Raw genomic sequence first — 17,742 nt, 5'->3', positions numbered from 1 at the left:
ATCCAGGCAGGACTACAAATGGCCCAGACCCTTCAGGATTGAAGGTTTGGGTACTCCAGCAGAAAAAAAAACCCATGACCTGCTGAGGTGCTTGCTGAAGGCAAAGGGTAGTAGAGAGGGTAGTAGAATGGGTAGTAGAAGAAGGTAGTCATCAATACCAGCTAGGACCACATGACCATCTGCAGAAATGAGGACTGTAATTGTCTTGAGTATTTCCTCCTCCTTTTGTTAAAAACATGTTTGTGCATGTATACACGAGTACTAAGAAAATATCTTCATTTTATTTCCTTTTCATATCAGCATTTAAGTATTGTTAATTTTATGTAATAGTATTTGGGTTGGGAATTGGTGCATTTCTGGTTCATAACAGTTCCCACCAAGGACTATCAGTGTTCTCCATACTATTAGAAATAGAGTCCTTAGCATTTTGGGGTCTAATCATATTAAGCAGCCAACTCCAGAAACCCCAAAACCAATGAAAGAATTCCATCCTTAATATTCTGTTCTTCTAGAACCACTCCTAGTATCAAAATCTGTATTAGGGTTCTCTAGAGGGACAGAATTAATAAGGTGTGTGTGTGTGTGTGTGTGTGTGCATGTGTATATATATCTATATCTATATCTATATTCCCCTTTATATACATATAAATATATATGGTGGGGTGCCGTGGCTCATGCCTGTAATCCCAGCACTTTGGAAGGCCAAGGTGGGTGGATCACAAGGTCAGGAGATTGAGACCATCCTGGCCAACATGGTGAAACCTCATCTCTACTAAAATACAAAAAAATTAGCCAGGCATGGTGGCATGCACCTGTACTCCCAGAAACTTGGGAGGCTGAGACAGGGGAATCACTTGAACCTGGGAGGTGGAGATTGTAGTGAGCCAAGATCACACCACTGCACTCCAGCCTGGTGACAGAGCAAGACTTCAACTCAAAAAAAAAAAAAAAGTATATAAAGGGGAGTATGTATATAAAGGGGAGTGTGTGTGTCTGTGTGTGTGTGTATTCCCATATATATATGGGAGTTTATTAAGTATTAACTTGCACAATCACAAGGTCCCTCAATATGCCATCTGCAAGCTGAGGAGCAAGGAGAGCCAGTCCAAGTTCCAAAACTGAAGAACTTGGAGTCCGGTATTCAAGGGCAGGAAACATCCAGCATGGGAGAAAGATGTAGGCTAGGAAGCTAGGCCAGTCTCTCTCCTTTTCACGTTTTTCTGCCTGCTTTATATTTGCTGGCAGCTGATTAAGGGTGGATCTGTCTTCCCCAGCCCACTGACTCAAATGTTAATCTTTGGCAACACCCTCACAGACACACCCAGGATCAACACTTTGTATCCTTCAACCCAATCAAGTTGACACTCAGTATTAACCATCACGTTGCACTAGCCAGGATTTCCAGTACAATGCTAAATTAAAATGGTGAGAACAACATCTCTGCCTTCTTAATGTTAGAAGGAAAAGTACTGCGTGTTTCATCATGAATACAATGTTAGCTGCAGGATTTTTATAGATGCCTTTTATTAAGTTGAGGAAGTTCCCTTCTATTTCTTATTTGCTGAGTTTTAATCAGACATGGATATTGAATTCCATCAGTACTTATTCTGCATGTGTTAGGCTAATTTTTTTTTCTTTTATTGACATGCTGAATTACTTTGATTTTTAAATGTTAAACCAACTTTGCACTCTTTGGGTAAACAACATTTGGTCATAATATCATTTTTACATAGTATTGGATTCGATTTAAATCAGATTAGATTTGATATGCTGTTAAGGACTTATACAACTACGTTCCTGACGGATGTTGTCTGTACGTTTCTCATAATGATTGTGTCTGGTTTCAGTATTAAGGTTTAGCTGGCTTCATAAACTGAATTAAGAAATGCTCCTCCTCTACTATTTCCTGAGCTACTTTGTGTAAGATTGGTAGTATTTCTTCCTTAAATATTTGATATAATTTGCCAGTAAAGCAATCTGAATTTACATTTTTTCTTATAGAAAGATTTTAAATAGGTATAGGGCTCTTCAGATTTTCTGTTTCCTCTTGTGTCACTTTTGATAGTTTGTGTCTTTCAATGAATTTATCTATTTTATATAAATTGTTGACTTTATTGACATAAAGTTTTAAAAAATACTTATTTTACTACCCTTAACATTAGTAGGATCTGAACAAGTGATTATTTTGTTCTGGATATTGGTAATTTGAATCTTCTCTGCTTTTTTTCTTGATGAATTTAGCTAGGAATTTTTCAATACAATTTTATTGATATTTCTAAAGAACCAGCTTTTTCTTTCTTTGATTTTTCTTGTCAGTGTTTTTTTTTATTTCATTGATTTCTGCCCTAATACTTAGTGTTTTTTTTTTTTTTTTTACTTGAGTTTAATTTAATCTTCTTATGGCTTCTTGAGGCAAATGATTTTAGCCCTTTCTTTTTTTTAAAAAAACTTTAGCCTTTAAAACTATATATTTCCCTCTAAGCTCTGCTTTAAATGCATCTCACACATTTAAAAATATTTTTGTTCAGTCTGTGGCTTACCTTTTCATTTTCTTCACAGTGTATTTTGAAGAGCAGACATTTTGAATTTTAATAAGGCCCAACTTGTTCTTCTTTTTCTGATGTGGTTTGTACTTTTCTTGTTTTGTCTAAGTAATTTTTGCCTACTCAGATAGTAAGGAATTTTGCCTGCATTTTTCTGTAGAAGTTTGATTATAGTTTTAGCTTTTATGTTCATATTTATGACCTATTTAGAGTTAATTTTATGTAGGATGTGAGGTTAGAGGTTCATTTTTAAAATTTTTATTTTAAATTTTGAAATATACAATACACTTTTATTGACTATAGTCACCATATTGTAACTAATAGACTTCAAAAACTTATTCCTTCTGTCTAACTGTAACTTTTTACTTTTTGATCAACATCTTCCCATACCCTTTCCCCATCCTCCAAGCCTCTGGTAACCACCATTCTACTCTCACTTTTATAAGTTTAGCTTTTTTAGGTTCCACATATAAGTGAGATCATGTGGTATTTGTCTTTCTGTGCCAGGCTTATTTCACTTAGTGTAATGTCCTCCAGGTTCATCCATGTTGTTGCAAGTGACAGAATTTTCTTCTTATCAAGGCTGAGTAGTATTCCATTGTGTGTATATACCACATTTTCTCTATCCATTCATTCATTGCCTGATACTTTGGTTGGTTTCATATCTTGGCTATTGTGAATAATGCAGCACTGAACATGGGAGTGCAGATGTCTCTTAAATTTGAATGCACACTTTTCCTCTTATAGCTGTTTGATCTCAGGCATGTTAAGTAACCTCTCCAGCTTTTGGATATTCATTAGTAAAATGAGAGTAATAATAGCACCCATCTCACTGAATTCCTATGAGGATTATAGGAGATTACATGTGATACGTGCATAGTGTCTGGCACATAGTAAGTGCCAATAATTGTCAGCACTTACCTAAAATCATCTCTTTGCTCCTAATAATAGCCTGGAAAGTTTTAAAATATTGTTCTAAGTGGTCAGTTGAAGGATAATAAACATCATGGAAATTGCTTAACTGTTGTCTGAGTGGATATGGTCAAGGATCTTCAATGGATTATGAGGCCTTATATTATGCTCTTTAAATAGATATTAGGAAGTTGAATGGCCATTAAAGTATATTGTATCAATTCTGTCTCTTTCACATCAGTGATTAATCTTTTTTACACTTCATCTGAGACAGAATGCCAGGAACTCTTCCTCGAGTTCCAAAATAACACCTTTCCTCTATGACAGTTCCTTTGTCTCCTTCCCACTGTGACAGTGCAAGTGAATTTTTTTTTTTGTTGTTGTTGTTTTTGTTGTTGGAGACAGAGTCTCACACTGCTGCCTGGGCTGGAGTGCAGCGGTGCAATCTCAGCTCACTGCAACCTCCACCTCCCAGGTTCAAGCAGTACTCCTGCCTCTGCCTCCCAAAGTGCTGGGATTATAGGCGTGAGCCACCATGCCCAGCCAGGAATTTAATAAGCATAACAAAAACAGGAATAGCCTCCATCACAAAGGCTTTAAAAAACCCTGATGTCTGGCTTCACCACAGAATCTTTGGAAGAGGACCCTGCATTCTCAAACCTGGTTGTACATGGGAATTACCTGGGGAACTTTTAGTAATATTGATGTCTGTGTCCCTCTCCAGAGATTCTGATTTCACTGTCCTTGGTGTGATATAAGCATCAGGATTTTCTAAAGCTCCCAGGTGATTTTGATGCTCAGCTGGGCTTGAGAATAGCTGCTTTATGTACAGTATCTCCTCCATGAGAGAAGTCCCCTTCATACACACACAGCTTCACCAGGGAGAGGAAGCAATCTCCTGGATTGTGGAACTTGATTTCTGGAGGCAAGACTTGAACTGATAAGCCCCTTTGATTAATCCTATCATGCCCCACATCATGGTTTACCTCAATCTCTAATCTAATTGGATTTACCCAATCCCCCATCCCTCCTCTACCTTATTGTGCCCTCTGAACTCTTACCTGTGGTTGGCAAATTTCCCTATGTCCTCAACCTTTTCTCTGAATGGAAGTTCCCCTTTCTTTTCTTGCCCTAAAGGAGAGCCAGCTTACCCCTGCTACCCTTGTAGCCCTTTTATATGTAGACCTTTTTCTTGTTAAATCTCACATACACCATGCTCTTCAGGTTGAGAATATGGAGTAGGTGTCATCCTTGCTCTGCATTACTGCATTTATTCTTATTCTTTTTTTTCTTCTGAATGTCAATGTATTTGAATTTGGACCACCTGGCTCTACCATCCACCAATCCTTCAGATTGCATTCATCTACCTACCCACCTCCTGGCCATGTTCCTAACACCCCAAGGGCCTTACCCTTTGGCTTAGTGTTTGCTTTTCCATCCCTAAATCTCTTATTGCTTCTGGTGACTTCAGCAACTATGTGGATGACTCACCCAATGCCCCAGGGCTCTCAGTTACTTGAGTTCCTCAGTTCCAACAACTTTTTCTCCCTCCTACCTCATGTCACCATCCAATTATTTCTGACTTTTAACTCATGGCTTGCTTCATACTTTGAGAATTTTTATCTTGTGGTCGAATGGCCTTGATTTTCTTGAAATAAAAGGAAAGCCAAGTATAGTATAAACAGTGCACGACCTCATCTAAACACAGCCTAGTGAAGATGGTGTTTTAATCTTTTTGTTCTGGGGTGTTATGTAAACTGGTGATAGTATGGTTTTTAGTTTAGGTGGTTAAATACTTGAGCACTCTTTAGTTTGTTACTGGAGAGATTGTTCTAGCTTTGCCCTGAGTTGCAAAGTTTAGGCAGTCTTACTGTTGTGACCCATATTTATGTTTTTACGGAAAGTTAAGTGATTTGAAATCTTGGTTTTAAGTATTGTGTTGTCTGACAGTGGCGTCCTAATCTTCCAGATAATATGGTCTAGAATAACCAATACAACTGTTCTCCAACTTTGTTGAGCCCTTCAAAACATCAGCTCCCCTACTTTGTTACTATTTATCTCGTTTTTCCCTTCCCTTCTTATACAGCTTAGATTTTGTGGCTCACAATTGTTATTGTTTCCATGAAAACACTTCAACTCCCTTGACCCTCATCTCTGTTGGAATGGACTGGCAACTCTCCTAGTGTGAGTGTGCTTCCACTGCCTTCTTTCTACCACCCTGGGTACCTGCTTTCTGACTTTTAACTCATGGCTTGCTTCATACTTTGAGAATGCTGAAGTCATAATCTTCCCACTGATGCAGGATTTTTTTCCCTTAGCTCAGCTAGGTCCAGTTTCTTGTCTCACGACCAGGAAAAATTAGGCATGTGGACACTTGAAGAGTAAGTAGAGTAGAATTTATTAAGCAAAAGGAAAGCTCTCAGCAAAGAGAGGGGTCCTGAAAGCAGGTTCCCAGTTGCCTCCTTCACAGTGGAATACCAGGGCTTTTATATATAAGCTGATGGGTCTGGGTTCACTATTTGTATAAGCCACAAATTCTTAGTGGCTCCACGCTATTCCCCTAGTGCATATACAGGCCCTTAGTCTGCTGTGGGCATATTTAGGCAAGCACCTTGTGCAAGTTCCCTTATCTGCACAAAACATCTGGTGCAAGTACCTGCAGGGTGGGTTGGAGGCTCTCCAGGGAACTTTCCTTGCCTTACTGTTTGCCTAAAGCAAGCTGGCTAACTCCTTTCACCACCAACAAACCTACAAATCTACTTTCAGTGGTGCCTGTCTTCTCTACTTCCCTATCATTAAGAAGCATGACATGCCCTTACTTCTTTTTTTTATTTTAAAAATTTTTTTAAAATTTTGTTTTTGAAATTTTTTAGAGGCAGGTTCTCACTATATTGCCCAGGCCAGTCTCAAACTCCTGTGCTCAAGCGATCCTCCTGCCTCAGCCTCCCACAGGGCTAGGATTACAGGTGTAAGCCAATGTGCCTGGCCTATGCCCCTACTTCTATCAAAAGCCAAACTCTTCCTGTGCTCTGGAACTTATCTCCTCACTTTCTCAAGGGCTTGCTATTTTAGCAAGCTTTATCACCTGTCTCCTGCATTATCGGTTTTTCCTCTACAAGCTCATTACCACTATCTTGCAGATATTTGTACTAGCATGACCCATTAAGAAAACAACAGTCTTTCTTGATTTCATATCCTCTCAGCTCGCCCCAAGTCTTTCTCTTCTAGAAAATCTTCTTGAACCCATTGTCGCTCCTTGTATCCTTCTCACTTTTTAATTCTCTAGAATTTAGCTTTGATCTCCAACATACTTCTGTAAACATTTAAATCCAGCAGAAATTTTCCTGTCCTAATCCTATACAATCTCTCAACTACATTTGCTCCAACTGACTACTTTCTCCTTCTTGAAACACTGTTCTGTAGAATATCCCCTGAAATAAAATTATTATTTTTTTAAAATGATTAGATTGGTTTATGGCCTTCTGGGAAGTATATCACAGAGGCAAAGTCCCTCATATCAGGAGGTATATGATAGCCACACAACTTCACTGATGATGTTCACTTTCAGCATTTGGTTAAGGTAGTGTTGTCAGGTTTCCCACTGTAAAATCACTGTTTCTCTCTTTCTTGACTTTGTTCTTTGGGAGCAAGTCACTAACTCTGGAGCAACCTCAGCCCAGAAAGGATTGGTAGTGATTAAGTTCCACCAAGGAAGATATTTTTTTAAATTCTGTTTTAAGATGAGGAAATGAAGGTTCAGAGATGTTAAATAATCTCTCTGAACCCCAGTTCAGAGATGTTAGATGTTGGCTTATTACCTAAATAACTTATAACGATCTAACTTGTATTCATACAGGCAACCTTGCATGGGGCATAAGCTTGATTAAAATGCTTTAAAAAAGAAAACCTTCAGGTAAATGCAAATACATGCTCTCATCAAGACACTTAACCATTTCTGCAGGCCAGTGTATAGGAAAATAAAAATCGAAAGAGATCCCAAACATTTGCCATTGTTGTAGAAACCACCACACCTCTAGTTTGGAGAAAATATTTTATTTTTACTTTTAGAGACTGAGTCTTGCTGTGTTGCCCAGGCTAGCGTCGAACTCCAGGGCACAAGCAATTCTCCTACCTTGGCCTCCTGAGTAGCTGGGACTACAAGCGTGTGCCATCATGCCCGGTCAGAGACGAAAAGATTTTAGAGAAGTGGATTTCAACTTGTGATTGGAATTCTGTGATTTGGATCTGGCTTGGAGATGTGTTTCATTGGGCCTACATGGTGTTTAAAATTATTTTCTGATTTGCTTGTCAACTTTTAAAAACTGAGACATTTCACATACCAATTCAGGTTGAATGCTTCTCTTGGAGATTTGAAAGCTCTGGCAGTGTTGGATCTTCATTTATCTCTGACAACGCTCACATGGTGCCAAATCACAGCTGCTTCTTACGAATGAGCCACTCTCTGGTTCTCTTCAATCCCTCAACCTACCTGGGGTGATTTTTGGTTTTCATAGTTGTCTGAGCTCAACACTTCTGCTGAGAGGAATGAGATCACCGTCCTTTCTTGGTTGAGGGGTCACCAACTCAGAAGCGAGAGTTGGCATATTCTTAGAGCTCCTGAAAGTGAAACCAGTATCAAAGACTCAAGTTGTAGGAGACAGTCTCCAGCAATGTAAGGCAGAATGTTATATAGATTTTCGCAGTCAGGCAACCCAACAGGCTGCCTCAAATATGGTAACCTTCTTGTCACCTGGAGTGTTTAAGCAGAGAAGACATGAATCGGGGCTATCAAAGACAGTATTTGTGTATTGCAGAAGCTTGGAGCAAAGACATTGGAAGAAGTGCTTCCAACTCAAATATTATGCAACGCCACTTTCCTGAAGAATTAATAAACTTAATGGAATGGTAATTCTACCCGTAAAGAGGTAATTATACCTAATAACTGATTATATTGAGACAACTGCCTTAAAGCATCCAATTTAAAAAAATATGCAAAGGCTACAGTGAACTGACTGAAGATGTAAAGCTACAGGCAATGGTGAGAAATGACCAGAGATGTGGGGAGAAAATTGGTCACAGGAGAAGGTAATGGGAAGACAAGCAGCTCGTGTTTTGTTTCAGATGGAGAGGGTGGAGAGGGGGTGAGGGAATGATGCAGTTAAAGGGGCAGCATGCTCACCATTAGGCAAACTGCATGCCTGGATTTTATCTTGTGGTCGAATGGCCTTGATTTTCTTGAAATAAAAGGAAAGCCAAGTATAGTATAAACAGTGCACGACCTCATCTAAACACAGCCTAGTGAAGATGGTGTTTTAATCTTTTTGTTCTGGGGTGTTATGTAAACTGGTGATAGTATGGTTTTTAGTTTAGGTGGTTAAATACTTGAGCACTCTTTAGTTTGTTACTGGAGAGATTGTTCTAGCTTTGCCCTGAGTTGCAAAGTTTAGGCAGTCTTACTGTTGTGACCCATATTTATGTTTTTACGGAAAGTTAAGTGATTTGGTATAAGGCTGTTTATGTTTACAGATGTGAAAATTTGACCGAGGAAGCATTTTGTCTCTGCCTCTGTTTTTATCTGTGAAAAGGATCTGGGAGATTATTCTGAAATTAGTTTGAGATGTTGTGTGACCAAATTAAGACAAGCAGAACACACCTATCCATCAGGTGGCTTATTACCCTAACAGCAACAGAGATGTTAACCTCCTTGGTGTCAGTGATGGTTGAGATGAGAAAGGAATGCTTGTAGCAGCTAATTATATCTCCCTGTATTAATTAACATATTAAGTGACAGTTTTGTTCACATCTTGTTTTCATTAAGGAAAAAAGAAATGAACAGTTTTGTGCAGTTCTCTGAAGAGCTGGAATAGGAATCTTGGCTCTTAACAGATTTCAGGTCAAAATAAGAAAAGGAGAGAATGATTCCACTTGTACTAGGTGGCTTAATAGAAAAATAATTAATGACTTTCATCTTATTTCGGTTCAGACGCCTACCTGAGATATGATTTGAAATGAGTTTCCTACTCTTGACTCCCCTTGTTGAAGACCTGGAGATTTATCAATATCTCGCAACAACAAAGAACATTGCTCAGTGCAATTTGACTCAGGTGCTGCTTTCTTCTCCAAAGAACCATCACGTCTTTTTAACTTCTATAGATTTAAGCAGGATTTATACTTTGTAAACCCAAGTGTGTATCCAAATCCTCTTGTTATTGTAAAGAACAACAACAAAAAGCCATACTCTCAATAAGCCAGTCTTGTTTTCTATAAACCTCTGAAGAAAGATTTGTACATTCCCCAGCCTGAGCATTAGAAGAAATAAACCCAGTTTGGCCGGCACCCCTCCTAGAAAGCGTTGTCTGAGAACAGACCCTGGGCCCTGTAACTTTCCAAGCACTAATATGAAGGACTTGGCAAAGTGGCTGCAGGGAGTTTGTCACTACTTCTTCTTCTTTAAAGTAGGCAGCAACTTACATTTATGTTTGTCTTTGTGGAACATTGTTGTGTCACGCTGTTATCTAGTCAGAAACATTTTTACTATTTCACATGGGATTTATAACCACAGGGCTTATTTCCCTGCTGATGTTTAGCATTATGTTTAGAATTATGCCCACATGACACTTCAGGAAATTTCCTCCAATGAGGCTGTATTTAAGCCAGAAAGGGCCAAGCTGGTTCAGAGCCCACTGTTCAGCTGGTACTTTCTATGTAGTGTAAGATGGACTCTTTGAGTTAAATTGAATTAGCTCTTGCAGAGTTAACTCTACCTTCTGTTTTTTTCAATTGAGTTTTTTTTTTTTTTTTAACTTGGCATCCCTTTCCACTGGCCCCATATTAATATGTGGAAGGTGCAGAAAATGTGGCCTGCAAATACTACATGAGTTAATCATATCTGAGATGTCTACAGATGGGCATACTATATGCAGGTATAGTTGGGGTGTTGCTGAGAAGGGTATGTAGGCATCTTGGAAGGATGAGACAGAGTCAGACTTGGGTTAAATTCTGGTTCTTCCAATCACTAGTATTATTCATTAACTTCCCATCTTGAAAAATTCTTAGGGTTGTTGTAAGAGACCACTTAAAATAATAGGGATAAATCATAGGAGATGAATGGTAAACGTTAGTTTAGTTATGAATAATAGCTGTTTTTCTTGGGAAAAATACCAGGTTTAGGGTCCATGTGAATATTATAAATGTAGCTTGGTATTTAGTCACTTAGTTTCACATCTAAGATGCATCACCGGGCTTTAATAATTTTATTCCTTATTTGGCCAGTAATCCTCTCTCCTCCAAGATGAGCCTAGATATAAAAATTTAAAAATACTTTTGACTGAATACATGTGTATCTCCATACCTGTGTGACAAAGGAGTCCATAAAAAGTACTGTATTATGCCAAGGCGCTTTGATCCTATTCAAATATTAAGATCTAAGTTTCAGCTATTTCAAAGGTCTGATAATTTCCACCTTTATTCCCAACACAGAAATGACTCTTTATGGAACTCCTGACCCTAGGTGGAACATTTCTGCTGCTGCTCCCAGGAATCGCACATCCCTTTCATACTCAGTGTGAACTGTCACTGATTATATCAAGAGACCATCCCTTCATGTAGATGATAGAAAATGCACTGGCTTTTACTCAGCTGCTAATGAGTAATTGCTCTGTGGTCAGCCACGAATGTGGCCAGCCACAGCAGGGCTATTGTGAGAAGGCACACACTTTTATCCTTCAGGACCTCATGATGCTGCCATCAGATTGGGCCAAGAAGAGGCTGGCTGTTGAGCTGGCACTTTGCGAGCAGGAGATACATATATCCAAGACTTGATACTCTAGCATGGTTGAGTATCATTATTAAAAGACATGGCCACTGAGTGTTCTGGATGGTCAGCCCATCTCTCTTTAGTAGCAAAGTTGACTTTGGAAACCAATTTAGGTCCTCAAAGGGCTGCTTGGTGCATATAGAATCAGAGTAATTAGATAAATAAGTTTTGAGCATTATTTTTTCCTTTTAAAAATTATACAAGCAGGCCGGGCGCGGTGGCTCACGTCTGTAATCCCAGCACTTTGGGAGGCCGAGGTGGGCAGATCACGAGGTCAGGAGATCAAGACCATCCTGGCTAACACACTGAAACCCCGTCTCCACTAAAAATACAAAAAATTAGCTGGGAGTGGTGGCAGGCACCTGCAGTCCCAGCTACTCGGGAGGCTGAGGCAGGAGAATGGCCTGAACCTGGGAGGCGGAGCTTGCAGTGAGCCAAGATAGTGCCACTGCACTCCAGCCTGGGTGACAGAGCGAAAAAAAAAAAAAAAAAAAAAAATTATACAAGCAATACATTTTCGTTGCAGAAAGATTAGAAAACATGATACACAGTAAGGGTAAAAAGAAGTCACACCTAGCATGTAGGCATAAGCATTGTTAATATTTTGGCACATCCTTCCATACTTTTCCTTGCATCCTTATTGAGACTTGCATACTCTAGGGCTTGAGAGTAATTCATTATTTTAGGAATTTAGGGCCTTGCAAGAGCAATTGTTATTCAGATTTTATTTTGAGCAGGAGAAAGCAGAAAACCCTGTTCCTGTAAAACCAGGAGTGGGTGGGCAGGGGTGGACATGTGACCCAGTCTCAGCAAATCAGATAATTACAACCCCTTGGATACAATGATTGGTCTGGAGTAGGCATGTGAACCACACAGGACTAGCAAGTTTTTTCCTGGAATTGATGAACAGTAGGAGAAAAAGTCCCTCTTTATGCTGAGATAGCTCAATGGGGAAGACAGGCAAGAAGCCTGATGTCTGCTTGACTGCCACGTGGCAGAGAGCTTGCCTGAGAGAAAGGCCCAGCAGGGCAGAGATAGACAGGGGGAAAGAGAGAGAGAGAGAGAGAGAGAGAGAGTGAACAGTTGGCATTGTTTGAGCCCTTGGATCCATCCATCCTTAAGATTCCCAGTTATGTTACCAACTAAACTTCACTTTCGCTTAATCTATTTTAAGTTGGTTTATGCCAAATATAACCAAGAGTCCTGGCTCAACCACTTCTCTAGCTCCTTGGGAATAGGGCCCTGTCTGGCCTGGTCTTTGAGCACACTGCCTGCCCCATGGCCTGCGTGACTCACCGAGTTATCTTCTTCTTGGTGCTCAGGATGTGCTTTTCTGCCTTTCATTCTGCCTTAACAATTTCAGCTTCCAGCTCTGCATTGGTGACAATGGGCCAGTCTCTTCTTGGGAAAAGAAGAGCCCAAAACACCCTTTGGCAACCAGCTTAAGGGTGGGACCTGTGACTTCCCTCACAGCTGATGGGGTCAGATGGGTGGGCAGGCCCAGTTTTGATTAATATGCCTATAAAGTGGAATTCTGGGACTGACCTCCACTCAACTCAAGCAACACAAAGATAATTGACCTTTGGAAACTGCCTCTGGCAGTCTTTTTATTATTTTTTAGGAAAGTCCTGCAAACCAATTACATCTCACAATGGGCCTTTTATGGTGCTATTAGTTTAATGCAGCTTTCCGAGAAATTAGCCCTCAGGGAGCCTGAAATTCTAGAGGAAAAAAAAGCCCTCCATGGACTTATTTGACTTTTGGATTAGCAGGAAAGATGGATTAGTAGTGCAATATTCTCTATAGTGACTTTTGGCATTTTGAGCCATCTAACCAATGTACCAAATTCCCATTTTGGGCCCCTGGTGTCTGCCCCAAGCAAAAGGAAAAAATAAATTTGAAAAAGAATAAGCTGTCTCTTTAAAGAATTCAGTCTACAAATCAGAGAGGGTTTATTCCCCTCTTAGTCTGAGGTTAAAGAAGAATGGGAGTGAGAAAGTTGAAATAGCACTTCTGTTTGAAGGTCTCGGTTTTTCCGAATGTGAAATTACAGGTGTCTCTCTCAGATCCTCACGTTGGCTTCGGTACCTCTCACCCAGCCACAGTTATTTGCAGAGTGATGGCTCTGGGGCTCATTGTCACAGGGTCAGGCTGTGGGTCTGGGCTGGAGAGAGAGGAGATATCATCTTAGCAATGTCACGCTGCCCTCACCTAGGGAGGAAGTGCATGGGGTTTCAGGCAGGGCAGAATGGGGGAAGAGAGAGAAGCCAGAAGGTGACAGGAGGACTAAGGACCCTGCCATTTCCTGGAGTCTGATGCCCAGGTTGGTTGTCCAGCTCATCCCTAGGACAGGGAAGGGAACACAGAGCAGGTCTGTGAGGGGCACTGAGCCCAGGAAATGTGCCCATGGGAGCGGCTTCCTCTTTAGCCCAGCCCTGACCCTGGAAACCCCAGCCCCACCTCCTCTGTGTCATGTGGTCGTCAGCCAGGTACACTGGTGAGCTCACAGTCCTTCTGTCCCCTTTGTCACCTTGAGGATTTTAACCGTTTTCTTACACTCTTTCCCTCCCAGTTTCTGTTTGCTCTGTTCTGACCTCAGCAGTTCCTGGGCTCAGCCAACGAGGGGTTTTTCTGCAAGCACCCAAGACTGCCTGCCTGTGGGCTTCCTCTGGCTGCAGGGGGAACCAGTTTTGCCTGAGCTTGTGGGGCAGGCTGAAATGCCTGGAGTTACCACATGTGGAGCATCCCTCAGCTATTAATGGGAAGGAGGTAGGAGTAACTACCCCAGCTCCCTGACTCCTCTGGTGGGACAACCCTGAAATATGTTCTACGTGGTCTCCCAGAGTTTCCCAGTGTGCTGGAGTCTCAGTTGTCCCAAATGGTGAACTTCTTATCATACACCCTGTATTTGCCTCCTTCCTTTCCTTGTCTTAGTTTCCCATCTCCTACTGCTGCTTTGCAGAATCACCTCCCAAAGGAAGCACCCCCCCCCCAAACCTTATCTCAGAGCCTGCTTCTGGGGCCACAAGCTGAGCCAGACCTCACACCTTGTTTCCTGGTTCTGCCCTGAGTGTCCCACCTGGGGTCTAGGCCCAATGTGGCTTGTCTTGCACTGTCATGGGCTCTTTTTGGCTCCCTTCTTTACCTTGGATTTGTATGACTTCTTGGGTAATGTCTGATTCAGGCTCCTCCAGGAAATGACCTGGTTGCACTCCGGGGACCCTCCCCTGGCCCATGTGGCTGGAATTCTTGCTGATTTGGGTCCAGCCCTTGCATGGAAGGAATGGAATCTCATTTTTAAGGGAGACATGAATAGAAAGAAAAAAAAAGTTTTCTTCTTGAGGCAAAGAGAATATGGAAAGGGCCACATCTTAGGCAGAATATATAGGGCTGTTTTTCTGGAGGCTACTGGGACTGGTGAGCTAGGTTCTCCACTTGCTGGGGCTGCTGTGCATGCTTTTTCTCGATCTCTGATCCTGCTACTAGAAATGGCCAATGGACTGGATTTATTAGGAAGTGGGGCGGGGCTCCCTCTTCTTCATCTCATAACTGTTCCCTATGGATGCAGTGGTGTCTTCCTTATGGAGAGGAAAGCTCAGGCTGCAATGACAGCTTGTGCGATGTTGGGCAAGTTGTTTAATCTCACTATAGCTCAGTGCCCTCATCTGAAAAATGAGGCTCATCATGTAGCACCTCATAGCATAGTTACGAGGAATAAATAAGAAAATGTGATGAAGTGCTTAACAGAATGCCTGGCACGTGGTAATAGCACCACAAACGCTAGCTGTTATTAACCTGGCATGCACTACCTTGTTTTGTTCATTATCTTGCAATAGTTTATCTCCCTGCAGGCAGGAGACACAAGGTAGCATCTTTCTTTCTCTCGGTGTCTACAGTATGTTCATATAGCAAGTGCATAAAAAAGATACATCAGTAGAGAAATATCAGGCGGGTTAACATCCCAGCTGTCTGGTCCTTGCTGCTCCCTCTTGACCTTTCAGGCATGCCAAAACTTGGTCCATTGCAGAATAATTCCAGTTTCAGAGAAGCCATGCTAGTACTAGAGAGTTGTTAAAATACCCACCTGTGGTGTGAGGCCACCTGGGGGGTCAGGAGGCACATGAAGTTCCAACTATGGCCAGGGGGTCAGTCTCATTCCTGCATTCCTAAGGGATGAGCCCTGTTACGCACCAACCATTTTGCTGGCAGCTTCCCCCACCACCCCTGCCCCTCGATCATACTTAAACTCTAAGACAGCATAGGGGCTGGTCCTCCAGGGAAGACCAGGGCTGCAGTGGGGGGTATTTTATGCTCCAGAGCTGCAAAAGTATTTAAGCTGAACAAGTCACTTAAATGACAGCATTATCTGCTGCTTCCCCTTCAGTGTTGCAGACAGATAAAGATAAAATAGCCGAGGTAATTGTGGAGATGGAGTGTCGCTGGCAAATGATCTGAGCACAAAGACCATTTCCAGAGATAGATGGAGTGGAGGCTCCAGTAATTTTTCTTGAATCATGTTTAAAGTGGCACAGTCTGAAAACCAATTCAGCAGGAGTGCTGCTTGGAGGGTCCAGGCCCACCTGAACTTTGAAAATATTACAGTCTAGTGAAGCTTATAGGTGACAAAGAAAGGAAGCTATTCCTCAAATGATTGGCATAGCAGTGGTTTGGTGAGGGGAGCTTGAGGGTCACCCCCTGAGAAATTCCACCCACACAGCACTGGGTGCTCGAATCAGGCAAAACTGCCGTCTTGGCCTGACTTGATTCCAGGGCCTGGGGATGGCATTGCACAGATATAGGTGGGATCAGGTGAATTCCCTGGGAGACCTCTTTGGTTTGCTCACTGGCATCAAGGCAATGGATTCTGGGAACCTGGCACTTTGGAGTTTGAATATGCCGGCAGTGTCCTTGGGCCCAGTGCCAGCTTTGTGGTGGGAGAAAAAGTGGTTGGGGACTTCTCTTGAGTCACTCTCAACCTGCTAATGAAGGAAGTAATGGGCTCTGAAGGTAAAATGACAACATTTTACAGAACACTCTGTAGCTATTGAAAACCATGTTGTAGAAAAACTAATGACTTGGGAGAAGGTTCATGATATATTGCTAAGGGAAAAAAGTGGCTACAAAACAGCATGCAAGGATGCTCCCTGTTTTTGTTTAAAAAATTATTTATACACTCATGTATGTAAAGAAAAAAATAACTGTAAAGAGAGAAATATATATTTTTAGATTTTCATCTTTGACACTTTCTACATTTTCCAAATTTTCTACAGTGGGCATGTATTTCTTTTGTAATGAGAAGAAAAGGATATTAAAATCATATCTGTCATTCATATGGTATTTATAATTTTCAAGATTTTTAATATATAGACTTTCATTTGATCCTCATAACAGTTCTGTGAATTGGGTAGGACAGTTATTCCAATTTTACAGATGAGGAAATTGAGGTTCAGAGCAAATTAGGGATTTGAATAATGTGTTGCCTGACTTGTAAGATACCGAGCTGGGGCCAGAACCCAAATCTTGTGTATTCTAGGTTAGTGTTCTTTCCATTGCATATTAGGGGTATTGAGATAAACCAATCAACATAATCTACTATCTCAGAATTGAGGTCCTAACTGTGTCACTCCCCCCAGGAACACTTGCCCTGATCCCTTTCTTGAGACCAGCTTCCTTGTTATGTGCTCTCTGACACATAGTGGGTGCACAATAGACAATGGCTATTATTGTCAGGAACACCCAAGCAGTGAGTCTCAGGGTTGAGGGGGAGTAGATTTAAAATCTCAAAATAACTGGCTTTGAGAACTGAGTTCGTTTATTTCTGTGTTGTGCAATAAGGGTAGTTACTGGCTATTTAAATTAGAATTTAAGCTGAAAACATTAAGTAAACATTTGGTTCTTCCATCATCTTAAATCCATTCTAAGTGCCCGCCAGCCACGTGTGGCTATACCACGTTGGACAGCGCAGACATAGAATATTCCCGTCACCACAGAAAGGTCCGAGCAGGGCTGTCTGGATTGTTCCTCTCTCTTTATGATTACAGATGTATTTGTTTCGCATTACTGGATTCACGATTACAGATGTATTTGTTTCGCATTACTGGATTCTACTGCACTAGAATATAAAGTTGTGAGGGCAAGGATTGTGTCTGTTTTCCTTCCTATCCACAACACTCAGCCCAGTCTTAACACATAGCCATTGCTTTATAAATATCCATCTGATGTTTCCCACTGCTTTAGGATAAAGTCCGTATACTGTAGCGTGGCTTCCTAGGCCCTGCGTAAAGTGGCCTGGCCCCCTCACTAAGTTCTCCCCAGACATTCTTCCTTTATCTCCAACAATTCTATTACCCCACATTTTTTCAGTTCCCTGGCTACCCCATTCCCTCTTTCCACAGAGTCTTCACACATGCTGTTCCATCTGCTTGTAGCACCCTTCCTCCAACAAAACTTCTGGCTGACTCTTTTTCATCC

The 17,742-nt window shown here is 41.3% G+C and overlaps 1 protein-coding gene across 1 annotated transcript; it reads right to left on the bottom strand.

The window, feature by feature from the left end:
- Positions 1–7,492: 7,492 nt before the first annotated feature.
- On the bottom strand, positions 7,493–12,710 carry LOC116478576 (uncharacterized). Its single transcript, XM_032169910.1, has 3 exons — positions 12,568–12,710; positions 9,447–9,602; positions 7,493–8,205 (listed from the first exon to the last, which is right to left on the bottom strand). Exons 1-3 carry the CDS (start codon positions 12,613–12,615, stop codon positions 8,032–8,034), a joined length of 378 nt encoding a protein of 125 aa, XP_032025801.1. The 5' UTR covers positions 12,616–12,710; the 3' UTR covers positions 7,493–8,031.
- Between the last annotated feature and the right edge of the window lie 5,032 nt (positions 12,711–17,742).

The sequence above is a fragment of the Hylobates moloch genome, unplaced genomic scaffold, assembly GCF_009828535.3.
Source record: "Hylobates moloch isolate HMO894 unplaced genomic scaffold, HMol_V3 SCAFFOLD_3, whole genome shotgun sequence".
Classification (NCBI taxonomy): Eukaryota; Metazoa; Chordata; class Mammalia; order Primates; family Hylobatidae; genus Hylobates; species Hylobates moloch.
Note: the sequence above shows the minus strand (reverse complement) of the source record. Positions and strands in the feature narration are given on the sequence as shown.